This window comes from Bos javanicus, chromosome 12, assembly GCF_032452875.1.
Source record: "Bos javanicus breed banteng chromosome 12, ARS-OSU_banteng_1.0, whole genome shotgun sequence".
In the NCBI taxonomy this organism is placed as follows: Eukaryota; Metazoa; Chordata; class Mammalia; order Artiodactyla; family Bovidae; genus Bos; species Bos javanicus.
In genome coordinates this window covers 26,243,957-26,259,544 of record NC_083879.1, presented here as the reverse complement: position 1 = coordinate 26,259,544, position 15,588 = coordinate 26,243,957, and the positions used below count along the sequence as shown (strand labels likewise).

General features: G+C 32.5%; 1 protein-coding gene across 6 annotated transcripts in view; it reads left to right on the top strand.

Annotated features, from left to right (window-relative positions):
* Positions 1 to 15,588, top strand: part of NBEA (neurobeachin) — a 676,277-nt gene that overhangs the window by 221,364 nt on the left and 439,325 nt on the right. For all 6 annotated transcript variants that reach the window (XM_061434789.1, XM_061434791.1, XM_061434788.1 and 3 more), the window contains 4 exons: positions 4,268 to 4,448; positions 6,718 to 6,848; positions 10,656 to 10,763; positions 14,730 to 14,898. In XM_061434789.1, the coding sequence (XP_061290773.1) occupies positions 4,268 to 4,448; positions 6,718 to 6,848; positions 10,656 to 10,763; positions 14,730 to 14,898 (589 nt within the window). The remainder of the gene's footprint in view (positions 1 to 4,267; positions 4,449 to 6,717; positions 6,849 to 10,655; positions 10,764 to 14,729; positions 14,899 to 15,588) is intronic.

Below are 15,588 nucleotides of genomic sequence, written 5' to 3'. Positions count from 1 at the left end.
AACAATTTTTTTGTTTTGTTTTATTTATCTCATAACACTTACTATACTTCAGTATTCTCAGAATGCTTTTAAATGTTCTCCTGTACTCAGACGGCAAAGAATCCACTTGCAATGCAAGAGACCTGGGTCCATCCCAGAGTCAGGAAGATTCCCTGGAGAAAGGATTAGCTACCCATTCCAGTATTCTTGCCTGGAGAATCCCATGGACAGAGTAGCCAGGTTGGCTACAGTCCATGTGATCGCAAAGAGTTGGAATTGACTGAGTGACTAAGCACAGAACAGCACCCACTCTTTGAAAATAGTGTTTAGAAATTTATGCCTACATATGATGGCAAAAATCAAAGATTAAGAACAGTTGTTGACTTTATCATGAAACTTAATTCTATCCAGTTTTTTAAAATATCCTGAATATAATTCTTAGTAATACTCTGAAACTTGGTACAAAGTCTCTGTGATTATCTTAGTTCACATGCAGTCTTGTTTAGTGTATCTAAGTTCTTTTCTAGCAAAGGAGAGTGGTTTTTAAGTTAGAATCACTCAAATATTTTAGTATCTTACTAATTCCTGGAGATTTTGTTTTATAAGAAGGGCTCCAAATATTTTAGGAAACAAAATAGCATGATTCCTTAATGAAAATTTTAGAAGGTATTGGTATAGTTAATTTTTCTAAGTCTTTTCTGCTTAAACTGATAGTAAGTTAGGGCTTTTACAGAGACATTATGTCAGTTTGCTTATTGAAATGTTTCCTTGGTCATTTTTTAGGAAAAGATATTTATTTTGTAAAATAGAATTTTCATATTTGTAATATATGAACTTTATTTACATATGTATTATTTGGGAAGTTACTCTAATGGAAAAAATAAATAGAAGTCTATTTGATATTTAATCTTAATCATACATAATTTATAAAATGAATATTTCTTCTGAGTATTTTTGCTTTTAATAAAATAATCAAATATATTTTTTAATATATTATTTTGTGTTTCAATTTTACATTGTATTTTCATTTAATTTTAACGATTTTCTTTTCTTGTATTTTTTTTGGTCTGTTGTCTGTTTTGTCTAATGCATGTCCAGGGTTCTAAGGTTAGTATTACTTTAGTAATTTTTCAGGTTTTCAGTTTTAAATTTTATTTTTGCTTATTTATGAAATTTTTCACTTGGTTATATTTTGAGTTTCCATACCATCTTTAACATTAGGCACATTTTTGGTATATTTGAAAGATTCAACAGAGGGTTATTTTCTCAATGCACTGATGAATTACTATGTTATTATTCACACTAATCTTTAGACTAAACTGTCATAATATAATGAAAACAATAAGATTTCAGTCATATGTACCATCAGATTTTAACTGGTGCCACTGAAAGAAAATTGGATAGAATATATATTAAGATTTAATAATAATCATATGTGGATGTTCTTTATTTTTAGACCTATATTATGATGTTTATATAACATTTCATCATATTTATAAATTGCTTTTAATTAGAATTAATGGGAACTTCCTTTATGGTTATTAGTTGTGTTAAGAATACTTATTTTAAAATTTTATTTTGTTTGGTCAAAAATAGCAGTTTGGCAAATTTCATGGATGATTAATAATGCTTTTATAATTTCTCTACATAATTTATTAATTTAAAATTGAATATTTTGATGTTTACACTTTATAGACTCTAAAAGACTTCAAAATAAAATCATTAATTAATAAAATAAGTTAGATTTCCCATAATTTTCCTAGTTCAAAATGATGAATTTGAGAATCCATGTATGCTATGCTATGCTATGCTAAGTCACTTCAGTCGTGTCCAACTCCGTGCGACCCCATAGACGGCAGCCCACCAGGCTCCCCCGTCCCTGGGATTCTCCAGGCAAGAACACTGGAGTGGGTTGCCATTTCCTTCTCCAGTGCATGAAAGTGAAAAGTGAAAGCGAAGTCGCTCAGTCGTGTCCGACTCTTAGCGACCCCATGGATTGCAGCCTAACAGGCTCCTCGGTCCATGGGATTTTCCAAGCAAGAGTACTGGAGTGGGGTGCCATTGCCTTCTCCGGAATCCATGTATAGATATCCTAAAATTCTAATATTTTGAAAGTTTTCAGAATGCTAATAGGCCGAAGCAATGGCCAGATCTTCCATTCCATTGTAAAACACTTATGTTGATAACAGATTTTAAAAGGAAGTTTTATATAAAATTTCATTTTTTGCCTTTATTGTATTATGATAACAGATTTTTAATTCTTGCTATGAAATGATGCTGTATATTAGTGAAGTGCTGGCAAATAATACATCTTTATTTTTAAAAACATCCTAGTAATGAAATTAATCATTTCTTTAGGCCATAGAAGCTGAATTGGCATAATGTTATAAACGAACAGTTGAAAAAAAATTGTCTATTTCCAAGCTCCTCTTAAAGGGAATGTTTTAACAATATTTTGATGTTAAATGGAAGGGATAAAGGTTGTTCTTTTTTATAACCCATTTATAATTGTTTAGTTATATAAATGGGAGAAGGCAATGGCAACCCACTCCAGTACTCTTGCCTGGCAAATCCCATAGACGGAGGAGCCTGGTAGGCTATACAGTCCATGGGGTTGATAGGCGTCAGACACGCCTGAGCGACTTCACTTTCACTGTTCACTTTCATACATTGGAGAAGGAAATGGCAGCCCACTCCAGTGTTCTTGCCTGGAGAATTCCAGGGACGGGGGAGCCTGGTGGGCTGCCGTCTATGGGATCACACAGAGTCGGACACAACTGAAGTGAATTAGTGGCAGAAGTTATATAAGTGCTTACTCTAGTCAGCTATCATTTTTCTTACCCATGTTTTAAACAAGAAGTGTTGAAGATGTTGTTTTTTAATATGTTTCCTGCTGATATTTCCCTGTTAATGTGAGTGGGTGTATGTCTGTGTAGAATGATGGGTGTGAATAGTGTCAAATGGAGCATTAAATAGGAGCAGATACCTATAATACATGCTTACTTTGTAGTTGAATTTATCATTTGGTGAAAAAGTAAAGTTAATCAGTATGGCTAGCTTGCCCGTTTTCAGATGATTTAAACAGTAGTATTTTTTATTTATAAAGTATTTCTTACTTTTCTCTGTTTTTGAGGCACTGAGAAAATGAGGCCTAGTGATAATGAACCAGGAGAAGGCAATGGCACCCCACTCCAGTACTCTTGCCTGGAAAATCCCATGCATGTAGAAGCCTGGTAGGCTACAGTCCATGGGGTCGCTAAGAGTCGGACACGACTGAGTAGCTTCACTTTCACTTTTCACTTTCATGCATTGGGGAAGGAAATGGCAACCCACTCCAGTATTCTTGCCTGGAGAATCCCAGGGACAGCGGAGCCTGGTGGGCTGCCATCTCTGGGGTCGCACAGAGTCGGACATGACTAAAGTGACTTAGCAGCAGCAGCATCATAATGAACCAAAATAATTAAAATCTTACACAACATACAATAAAAAATAAAAGAAGAAATATTGCTATTGCTTGTAAGATGCAAAGTTATATATCTTACAAAACAGAATACTTTGTACCATTTCCTTCCAAAGCAGAAAATTATATTTTAGCATAGACAGTATTTTAGTGAAAGTACAGCTTTGCCAGTCTAAAATGCTACTAATTCTTCTCATTGCCAGTGTCACTGATTAATAGTGGTAGAGGAATTCATGATCTTGAGTATTTTTACCCTAGATTTTTGTTACTCATACAAGGTACCTAGTGGTTTCATACTCATTTATTCTGAAATGGATAAGAAATTATTATGTATTCTAATTGGACCATTGACAGTTGTCTCCCTTTGATATCAAATGAAAGTGCCATATATCTTTCATATTATCATACATTCATAGGAAAGAAAAATTAGCATATTTTTACAAATAAGAATGAGGATTTTAGGTAAGAAAAAAGAGTTGCATGTCTTTGTTAACAAACTTAGAACAAAACTAGTATAAATATTTACATTGATTATTTCTAAGTGTCTTTATGAAATGATCTTAAGTTTGGAATGTAGTGGTTAAAGTAATGATATTTAAATCTAACATTGATTTTAAAAATAAATTTTTTATTTATTTGAAGTTAATTCATAGTAAGCTAGTAAACTTGATAATCACCTCTTACACTACATGGAATTACTTTATGATTTATAGCTTATTTTGTTTACAAAATATACTAAATATACTAAACTACTGTTAAGCTGCTGTATGTATGTGCATGTATTATATTTCCAAATTTTAAACAAGATTTATATCTACTTTTTTAAAGACGGAATTGGAAAATATTGAAGTGACACAAGGCATGTCAGCTGAAACAGCAGTAACTTTCCTCAGCCGATTGATGGCTATGGTTGATGTACTTGTATTTGCCAGTTCTCTAAATTTTAGTGAGATTGAAGCTGAAAAAAACATGTCTTCTGGAGGTTTAATGCGACAGTGCCTAAGGCTAGGTAAGTCTGTTAAAAATAATGGTGCATGTTAAATAATTACCTACAGATCATTTTTTTATATTCTGTGATACATAAAGTATCCGTGATACAATTTGATTATGTAATGTAGAATTACTAAATTAAAAAAAAATAATATCACATTGGAGATTTCATGGAATAAATCTTTAATGGATTCTAATTTGAAGCTGAAGTTCCAACACTTTGGCCACCTGATGCGAAGAGCTGACTCATTGAAAAAGACCATGATGCTGGGAAAGATTGAAGACAAAAGGATAAGGGGGTGGCAGAGGATTGAGATGGTTAGATAGTATCCTGACTTAATGGACTGTGAATTTGACCACACTGGGAGAGAGTGAAGGATAGGAAAGTCTGGTGTGCTACAGTCCGTGGGGTTGCAGAGTCAGACACAACTTAGCGAATGAACAACAATGAAATTTGAAATAAAGTCAATGTTGAATATATTTTGAGCTCTTTCAAAATCAGTAGGACAATAGCATTTTTTATTGAAGTGATTTTAATGTAAATCCATTTATGAATTCTTTTTTTTTTTTTTTTCTGTAAATGAATACACAGGCTGGTTATCTTGGGCCCACAAATACATCAGAAAACCAATAGCGTAGCTTTATAAACAATGCTAAAGGATAAAATTGACTATGCCAGTCTCACTGTTTTTTGGAATGAACATGTAATACTAGTAGATATTACTATAGCTATGATTTTTTTGTTGCTATCTTGTGCTACAAATAAAATTTAGCCCTGAAAACTCGTGGTAAATTTGACCAATTCCTTAGGCAGTATTCATTCTTACATCTTTTACCTTTTATAAAGGCAAAATTTAATTTTACTGTTTAGTCTTTACAGGGGACCAGACAACTACTGTTTTTAGACAAAAATGGCTACTGTTTTCATACTTGCCTTAGAGTGTGAACAGGGAGGATATGAGAAAGTCAGGCATTTGATAGGATGTTCTTACATGTATTCTTTTCACCCATTATTTTTAAAGTTATGTAAAAATCTTCATATGTATAGTTTCAGGGTACAAGTTTCTGATCCAAGAAAGGAATAAGAACTTGATTTAAGAATGGTGGAATAAATCTACTTTTTACTGCTATTTTGTATTTCTTGTGACGAATCATTTCATATCCTGTTAGGGAAAGATTGACCATATGGATAACTTCAGCCAAGAGGTGTAGGATTATTTACTGTGGGCCATATGGACATTTCCACTGGTATTTAATAATAGCTGACAGATTGAGCTTTGTGAGAAAGAGAAATATTTTTTAATGCCTGAATATCTTAAAAACAGCATTTATTTGGTTATTGAGAACTTTTATTTCTGAATATATTCCTAAGTTTTACTGCTGATTTCATTTTTAAAATGATAATTTTTAGCAGATTTGGTTTTTATCATTCACAGGGAATTTTTATGTGAGTAATAATGAGGTAAACAATTATGTGTCAATATATATTGTTTACTCTTCTAAGCACTTTGCATATATCGATCCAGCTAATCCTCAGGGTAGTCCTCTAAGGAAGTCATTTTGTTTATACTCATTTTACACATGAGGAGACTGAGGCATAGGTAGTTGAAGCAGCTAGCCCAAGATCACATAGCTCATAAGTGGCAAAGCCAGATTTCAAGTTTATGTGGACTGATTCCAAAATCTATACTATTTATTACTATGCTTTGCTGCTTCTTATAATAATTAAGTAAATAGAAAGCGAGTATGTAATTATTGAATGTGCTGCTTGATGAAGGTGACTTTGCCACCATGAAAACAAGTTGATATTGGCACTTGTCAGACTTGGCTGTATGGAGTACCTCATTATTATTGCCTAAAATGGGGAGCCGTGCTCTGTATAGTCACTAAGATGGTCAAATTATGGGCAGATAATTATTATTTTTAAAAATCATCAAATATGAGTATGTTTTTAATCAATTTTAATTCATACATTTAAGAATTTTGAAGGATGGAAGGTGATAGAATAGGAAGGATATATTGGGAGCCTCAATATCCTAGTAGTGTTGTATTTCTTGAGTTGGTTGATAGTTTATGGTAATTTGTTTTCACTTTTTTAATTACATGAATATTTTTGTGTGCTTTTCATTACTGTATTTTCTAATTAAAAATATTTATTGATCTGGTTGATTTTAAGAACCATAGTGGGATGGTGAAAGTTGAAAGAAAAAATAGAACCAAACAACTTTTAAAAACAGTATCAGAGTCAACAATTTATATTAATAATATGCTTTCATTTTTTAAAATAGTTTGCTGTGTTGCTGTGAGAAACTGTTTAGAATGTCGGCAGAGACAGAGAGACAGAGGGAACAAATCTTCCCATGGAAGCAGTAAACCTCAAGAAGCTCCCCAAGGTGTGACTGCCACAGCAGCTTCCAAGGTAATTAAACATTTTCTAAGTTAAATATAATTTACTTTTTTTTTAAGTTTGTGAGCACAAAGTGACAAGGAATCTCCAGTGCTGGCTTCTCTTCTTTCAAATTGTTAGGCTTCCCTGGTGGCTCAGACACTAAAGAACTGGCCTGCAATGCACAGACCTGAATTCAGTCTCTGAATCGGGAAGATCCCTTGGAGAAGGGAATGGCTATCCACTCCAGTATTCTTGTCTGGAGAATTCCATGGACAGAGGAGCCTGATGGGCTCCAGTCCATTGAGTCACAAAGAGTCAGACACAACTGAGCAACTAACACTTTCATTTTTCAAAGGAAGATTCTAGTAATTTCTAATTCATAGGATTCTTACAAAGATTATATCAGTTCATAGCACTAAAAGTTCTTAACTATTACTAGCTTCAGTAGTTAAATTTTCACCGAGTTCAGTGTATGAATAATGCACTTTTTAAATGGTTATGCTTTGGGGGATAGAATTCCCATGGCATTCAACAAAAATTATTGAATGCCCATGAAATGAATATGTGGTATGCAGTATTTCAAAATGCAGCAGTGATTGTCATTCTAAATTAGCTCTATTTAACATATGTTTTTTGGAGAAGGAAATTGCAAACCACTCCAGTGTTCTTGCCTGGAGAATCCCAGGGACGGGGAGCCTTCTGGGCTGCCGTCTCTGGGGTCGCACAGAGTCGGACACGACTGAAGCAACTTAGCAGCAGCAGCAGCGGCAGCAGCAACATGTGTTTGTATTTGATTTGACCATTTGCATCACTTCCAAAGTTTCAGTAATGATTTTTAGGTCCTGTATGTTTGTTGCTTACTTCAGCTACAGCTTGGAATCTCTTACCCTTGCTTTTACTATTTTATTTTAGTCACACTGTAGACTTCATTCAGTTCATCAGAAGAATTTTTTTAACCTTTTAACTTTTACATAGCTTTGTTTTTCTTCAGGTTCCCATCCTTATTTTTCACCCCAGTAAATATGTTCCACTTTTGGTGTTACCTTAAGTTCAACTTTGAGTAAAATGTTTTCTAATACCTTCACTGCCAACTCAGTCTAGAGGAGGTTCCTTTGTTTGATACTTCTGTAAAACCTAGTATGTCTCTTACCACTCACGGTACTTGTAATTAGATGTTTGACACTGACTAGTGAAGGTTCAATAAGTGAAGGTATGAAGAGTTTAATTTATTAAAAAAAATTCTGTCGCTTCAAACTTTTGCAGTTTTCAGTCAAAACAACCACACATTTAGTGTATCTGTATTATAGCCTCTTTCTTTTTCACTACTGTTAGAGACACATTCCTAGAATAATTAAACCATATATTTTACTGTTGACAAGTCTCCACAAAGCCTCCATTGCTTAGAAAATTAAATGCAAACACATTAGCAGTGTTGCTTCTACTTATTTGTGTAGGCACAGGAGACTGTACGTTACTTGAGTGTGTTTGTATCTTTTACATCTTTTCAATTGCAGATTGTGTATAGCATTGTGAATACTTTATAAAAGAGCACAAACTCTAGAATCAAACAGTTTGGAGTTTGTATCTTGCCTCTACCATTTACTGGTTTTGTGAAATGAAACAAATTTCATAGTCTCTTGTTCCTCAATTTTCCAGTCTTTAAAGTGGACGTATATCTTAATTTGTATGGTGTTTGTATGAATTAAATAAAAAACAGTAATATGTTAAAGTACTTAGTAATTTGAGAAATGAAGTGAGCATTTAATTAATGGTAATTCCTTTCTTCTCTCTAGGAGTTAACCAATCAATATTTATGTCATGAAATAAATAAGTTAGTAGTTTTGAGTGCTTAGATCTTAAAGGTGACCATAGTTAATTCAGTATATAATAGGGAACTTTTCAAGCCTGTCAAACCAAGTATTAGGTTGGTGCAAACGTAATTGTTCAGCAAATCAATGAGCTGCACCAAAAACTGCAACGCCTGCAGCCAGTGTTGGTCAACAGAAAGTGCCCAGTTTTTCTCCACAACAACACCTGACTACACGTTGCACAACCAACACTTCAAATGTTGAATGGATTGAACTTCAGAGTTTTGCCTCAGCTGCCTTATTCACCTGACTTCTCACCTCACTTCTTCAAGTCTCTTAACAGCTTTTTGCAGGGAAAACCGGTTCCACAACCAGCAAGAGGCAGAAAACTTTTCCAAGAGTTCATCGAATCCTGAACACATATTTTTATGCTACAGGAATAAGCAGAACTTATTTCTTGCTGGCAAAATATGTTGATTGTAATGGTTCCTGTTTTAAATAATAAAGATGTGTTTGAGCCTAGTTATAATGATTTAAAATTCATGGTCTGAAACCACAATTACTTGTATACCAACCTAATAGTACACTGATGATAGAATATGGACAGAAAAGCTCAGTGAGCAGGAAATTCATGGTAATTGAGCTAGTCAGTCCTTTTAGCAAGAACCTTAGCAATGAAAATTAGATTATAAATTATGGATATAGAACTATTAGAGGAAAAGTTGACTTGGTAAGAAAACATATTTCAAAACAGAGAATCAGTGAACCCAGTTTGTGAGAGTTGTTTCCCTATTTTTATGCATTTTTAATGTGGCACTTGAATAAGTAAACCATAGTTAACAATAATTTCAATGTGTTACGAATCTGAGTGGACTTGTATTAGCCACACATTTTCCTTGGGCCTCATTTTTTATGTTTTCTAAAAAGGAGGTATTAAATAAGATTTTCCTACAAAGCACATCTCTAATTAGATTATGGACATAGAAGTACTTTGTAAACTATAAAGTAGTATGTAGATTAAAATATATGTAATTTTTTCAGATATATTGTAAATAGTATATTATTTCTTTAATTATCCTTTGATAAAGATCATTAGCCTATTATTTAAATATTAAAGCCAAGCTCACCTAAGCTTATATAGCTGGTAAGTTTTGGAATTGTAATGGAAGTAAAGTAACTATCAGCCTTTAAATAGTGTATGCTTTTGTGCTGCAAGAGAATCAAATATTTTAATTTAAGAGGGGAATAGTGTAATTGAGGTTTATAGAAAATAGAAGGAGGTCTATTATTAAATAGAGTTACTTTTATATGCAGGAGTTGTATTTGATACTTCACATATATTATCTGATTTAATTCACACAATTCTTATGTTTTGTAAGTGAAAAAGTACTTGACTGAGTTTCAGGGATCTTGACTGTCTTACGAGTTTACTGTGTGACGTGTTACCTAAAATTTGTGGATTTTTGTGTCTTCAGATATAAAAAGGATTTTAGTGGTAAAGATCTTTAATGTCTTCCAGCTTTAATATTAAGGCCATGAGTAAAACATTTTTTGCTTACCTTTTTTGACTTTTTGTGGATCATGGAATGTTTTCACAGATGAAATCTCGTATAATAATGTAATATAATAATCTCATATATTATGAAAACATGATGAATAAATGAACCTGATGACTTAAAGAGGCTTGTTAACTAGAGGTAGGGAATGTAAAGCCTAGAAAAAGTTAGTAACAAGTTTGAGGTTGCACAGGAGAGATTTGAGCCCAGTGTATAAGTTTAGTCTTTTTTTCTGCCACAGTCCTCCAGCCTTTCTTTATCTATAGCGGTAGCTATGCAGATGAAGAACAAGAACACTAGTAAGTGAAACCATGGTAAAAGTAGAAGAGAACAGTCAATAAATATTGTTCAGTGATGAGAGAAGGTAAAGTGTGTGGCCAGTTTAATTACAAAATTGAAGGTATTATTAATAGAAATTAATATAAATTTCTGTATTATACTATTTTTTCACAATTCTCTCTTTCTTTTTTAAGACTCCACTAGAGAATGTTCCAGGTAACCTTTCTCCAATTAAGGATCCCGATAGGCTTCTTCAGGATGTTGATATCAATCGCCTTCGTGCAGTTGTCTTTCGGGATGTGGTGAGTTATGCCTGCTTGATTTCCCAGAGAAAAAAGAAAACTTTTCACTGTAATTTGTATAAAATAATTTAAATTTCATAGGAAACTTGCATTTTAAAACTAAATGTCCTAGTGTCAGGGCTTGTAGGTTTATAATGTGCTTCTGTTTGTAAAATGATTAAGCTTAGCTTTCTCTGAAAGCTTATTCACTTTATTTTTTAATGATGTGAAAATTATAGTTAATTTGTATGTATACTAAGAATGAAGATAACTTCGAAGATTATAACCGATTTTATCTTGAATAACAATTCCTGTCTTTTAGTATTCCTTGCTCCATCTCTAGGTTCTGAATATTTTGTTGTTATCAATGTTCCTTATATTATTGGTAAAAGAGATTAATTCATAAAGATGTTCTTGGGAATTACTTTTGGTGGCAATTACTTTTGAGAGAAGAATCTGCATTTGGAAATAGAGACACCAATGGGAATTTGAGTTAGAAAGGTTGTTTAATAAAGCTTATTGAAAATATAGCTTAAGGATACAATTTCATAGATCCCTCCAATTATATGATCACTTATTCAAAGTAAGTAAAAATAAGATTGGCCCTTCCACAAATTGTGTAGAAGCATCCATAGCATTTCACAGCAGACTGAATGTTGGTAGTACTTCTTACTATAGTTGCTATTTATCAGCAATTTTGGATTCTATTTTACTTTTTTTAACTGATGGTTTATGAAACATAGACATTTATATTTTAAATTTGCATTTAATAATAACTTGGATAGAGTACTTTGTACTTGAGAAAGTGGTTAAAATATTTAATACATACTACATGGTAGAAATATATAATAGAAAAATTTACATTCTTTTTAATATATATCAGTTCTTATAAATCACTAAGAAAATTGCAACCATACCAACAGAAAAATAGGCAGTAGATATGAAATATGAAAATAAGGTGATAAACATATGATTTAAAAGTCATTATAACTAGTAGTCAAAGAAATGCAAATTAAAACAAGAGTAAGATATTTTTCGGGGAAGGCAATGGCACCGCACTCCAGTACTCTTGCCTGGAAAATCCCATGGATGGAGGAGCCTGGTAGGCTGCAGTCCATGGGGTCGCTAAGAGTTGGACACGACTAAGCGACTTCACTTTCACTTTTCACTTCCATGCATTGGAGAAGGAAATGGCAACACGCTCCAGTTTCTTGCCTGGATAATCCCAGGGACTGTGGAGCCTGATGGGCTGCCGTCTCTGGGGTCGCACAGAGTCAGACACGACTGAAGCGACTTAGCAGCAGCAAGATATTTTTACCAAAAACTAAAATTTTAAAATAATAGTATCTGTCATTACAAAGGTATACTGAAAGTGTTCTATCATTTATCACTGGTAGGAGTACAAATTGGATAAACTTTATAAATAGCTTTTTACAGTGTGCTAAAGCTCTTATAAATTTGATGCCTATGACCCATTGGTTCTACTCATGTGCTTATCACAGCTGTCCTCAGGAAAATTGGCAACGTCATAAATATCCAACGCAGAGCGTAATAAATCAGAGTATATTCATTTAGCAAGAAGTTATGTAGCTATTAAAATCATATTTTTGAGGGAAACTTTGTGACATGTAAAACACTCATAATATATTGTAAGGGAAAGAAACACTATACAAAAGTACTTAGACTACACAAATATTGCATTGTTGTGTGTCACGTATACATACATGCACATGTTCACCTTTATTTAAAAAAAGGCACCCAAATGCTGCCAGTTATTATCTCTAGGTAAACACTTTTTATTTTGTACTTTTTAAAATTTTCAATTTTTTTAATAATAAACCTGTATTGCTTTCCTAATTAATAAAAGTAAAGTAGTTTTTAAAATGGGAGATAAAACGCATTAATAGTGTAAAAATCTTGATGTAAGGATCTGCATAATCTGGACGTAGAAGAAAATACTTATGAACAGTTAAACCATTCAGAAATGGGAATTATTTATCCTGGAAAAAAAAATGTGTTATGGAAGAATTTTTTTTAAATGATAGATGATTTAAACACGGATCATGTTTTCATCTCCAAGAAACTCACTCAGACCTAACATAGAAGGAATTTATGTTGTGTGACATTGCATTTAAATTGTTAGTAAGTTCTGTATCAGGTTATTATAGTGGATTGTATACTTTTTCTAATATCTATAGATGTTTTGTAACTATTGTATATTGGATAACCCTACAGTGGTTCTTACTAGCTTTCTTCCTGAAGGAAGGGAATTAATGTTCAGGTGTTCCTTCCAAACATCACTGAGGTAACATAACTTGTGTTCATTCAATTTACACTGTGTATCAGACACATATATATTACCCTCAGCTTTCAGTAAAAGGTTAAGAGAAAGCTAAGACTGAAAAACATTAAGATCACACAGCTAGTATGAAGTAGAGTCAGAATCCCAAATTAGGCCTTTGCAGAGCATTCTGTCTCTTTTACCACCATATTTCATAAACTCCAAGGAAGGCTTTTTTTCTTTCAAATAATCTCCAGAATTTGAAAGTATTTTTGAATTGTTATATTTTAAAGTCAGTTGTAGGTATTATAAGATTTCTACTTAACCTTTGAATTGTTCAAGTCACTTTATGTTGCCTTAAGTTCACAAACATATGAGATTTTAAAATTTAGGTATTTAAGGAAAAGGAATGTATTTAAAAGCTGTGTTACCCACAGAGTATGAAACACTAAATTCACAATATTTCAGAACAAATGTAATCTATTTTGGTCATTTTCTCCATTACCTATACTAATTCTATTTCAGAGTATTAAGTCATCTTTCTTGTTTGCTTTTTTTTTTCTGACAAATGCACATGAATTTTGAGTCTTGTTCACCTAGTGCTGAAATGAAGTAATAAATGTAAAGTGACTGTTTATAGAGTTAATAGACTTTAATGCATGTTTGTTTTCCTTATTTCTGTTTTATCTCTGGGCCATGGTAATTACTTGCAGTTTTGGTTTGAAGCATCACTTTTACCTAACTTAGAAAAAAGGCTTAATAACCATCTATTTATGATTCCTTAAATATAGTCTAATCTGAAAATAGTTTTAGAGGTCATTTAACATTTTTATCCCTCTAGGATAATTACCTAGGCTTTTTCGATAGAGCTTTCAAGGTTATATGCAGTTCTGCTTCAAAGAAATAAATAAATAACTGTTATCTCTTTATCCTAATATGGTCAGCCTTTTTCAGATCTTTTACCACATCACTGCTATCCTCTGGAATAACTTCATTTTGTCATTGAGCTTTTGAAATTTGGACCCTCAAATATTGGCTCCCAATCCTGCACTGGAAAAATGAGGTTATTTTTCCAGTACAGAATAGTGGGGCTGTTATTTATTTTTATCTGTTCATGTGTCAAACGTTGCATTAGCTTTTTCTGAAGCTGCCATATTGAACTTGTATAAAATCCATGCTTTATGCTCCCTGATTTTTATATCTCCCTTATTTTACTCATATTTCCTGCTCAGGTAGTGATATGTTAGAATTGTATCTGTAGTCCAATAGTAACTTTATTCTGTTATTATTTTTCAGCTATAGTATTTGAAACTCTAGATGTTTTTAGCCAGACATTAAATTATTCTTTTCAAACTTGTGCTATCTGCATATCTTATAAATATGCATTCTCTGATGTTATAGAAGTAATAGATACTAGTGAAGAGGATAAATAATAAATTTTGTGGCATATTCAGCAAATTTTTAACATTCTCATTTTTTAAATTATATTTCAACCTATAAATCAGATGATATGTTTCTGGAGTTGTTTTTTTTTTTTAATATATACTTAGATAATACTAACAGTATATACTTAGCAAGTTTTAGCAAAAGTTAAATGTCGTATGTTTTCCTCCATAAAGAAAATAAGACAGGAATAGTTTCTTATACTCTGAGAACTTATACTTAAAATTTTTTGAGTGTCAAAACTACCTTTTCATTTTATGCAGGATGATAGCAAGCAGGCACAGTTCTTAGCTCTAGCTGTTGTTTACTTCATTTCGGTTCTGATGGTTTCCAAGTATCGTGACATTTTAGAACCCCAGCGAGAGACTGCAAGAACTGGAAGCCAACCAGGTAGAAACATCAGACAAGAAATAAATTCACCAACAAGTACAGGTACTTAATATTTGTCTAATTATTTGAATTTTCATCATCATTTATCTCCTTTTTATTTAATTTTTACATCTAGATTTAAACTGGTTCTATTCATAATCATCTCAAGTATTTATAAGTAGGCAGTATATAAATGCCAATTTAATCTTGTTTAATTACACAAAAATGTAGAATGATATTGGCTATATTCTCATTTTATCAAGGTTTTGGGTTTAGTTTTTCTGTTTATTAGCATAAAACATTTATGCTACTACTTAATATACAAATAACTCATATATTTTAAATGTATTATTTTTAACCTTTATAAACATATGAAAGTAGGAGGTCCTTATAGAGTAGTTCAAAACCAACAGTAAGCCAAACTAGAAATCTTTGTAGCCAAGCTCAGTAGCATCTTTCTTTCTTTCCATCTGCCTTTCTTTCTTTCAATATGTGTAGTTAATTCAGTAGCTAAATATTCAGCCAGAGATGTATCATAAACAAACATACATTCTGAATTTTATACCAAAGTTGCATCGACTAAAGTCAGAAATTTCTAGACAGCAGTGAACCGTTTTGGGTCATGTTATCTTTCTCATCTATAGAAGATGCTTATGTTGTAGGAGTTCATGTATTATTAGCTTTGTTTACGCTGCTTGGAAATGATAGATACATTTTTGGCAACTAATATTTTAATATCACAGGACGCCTTTT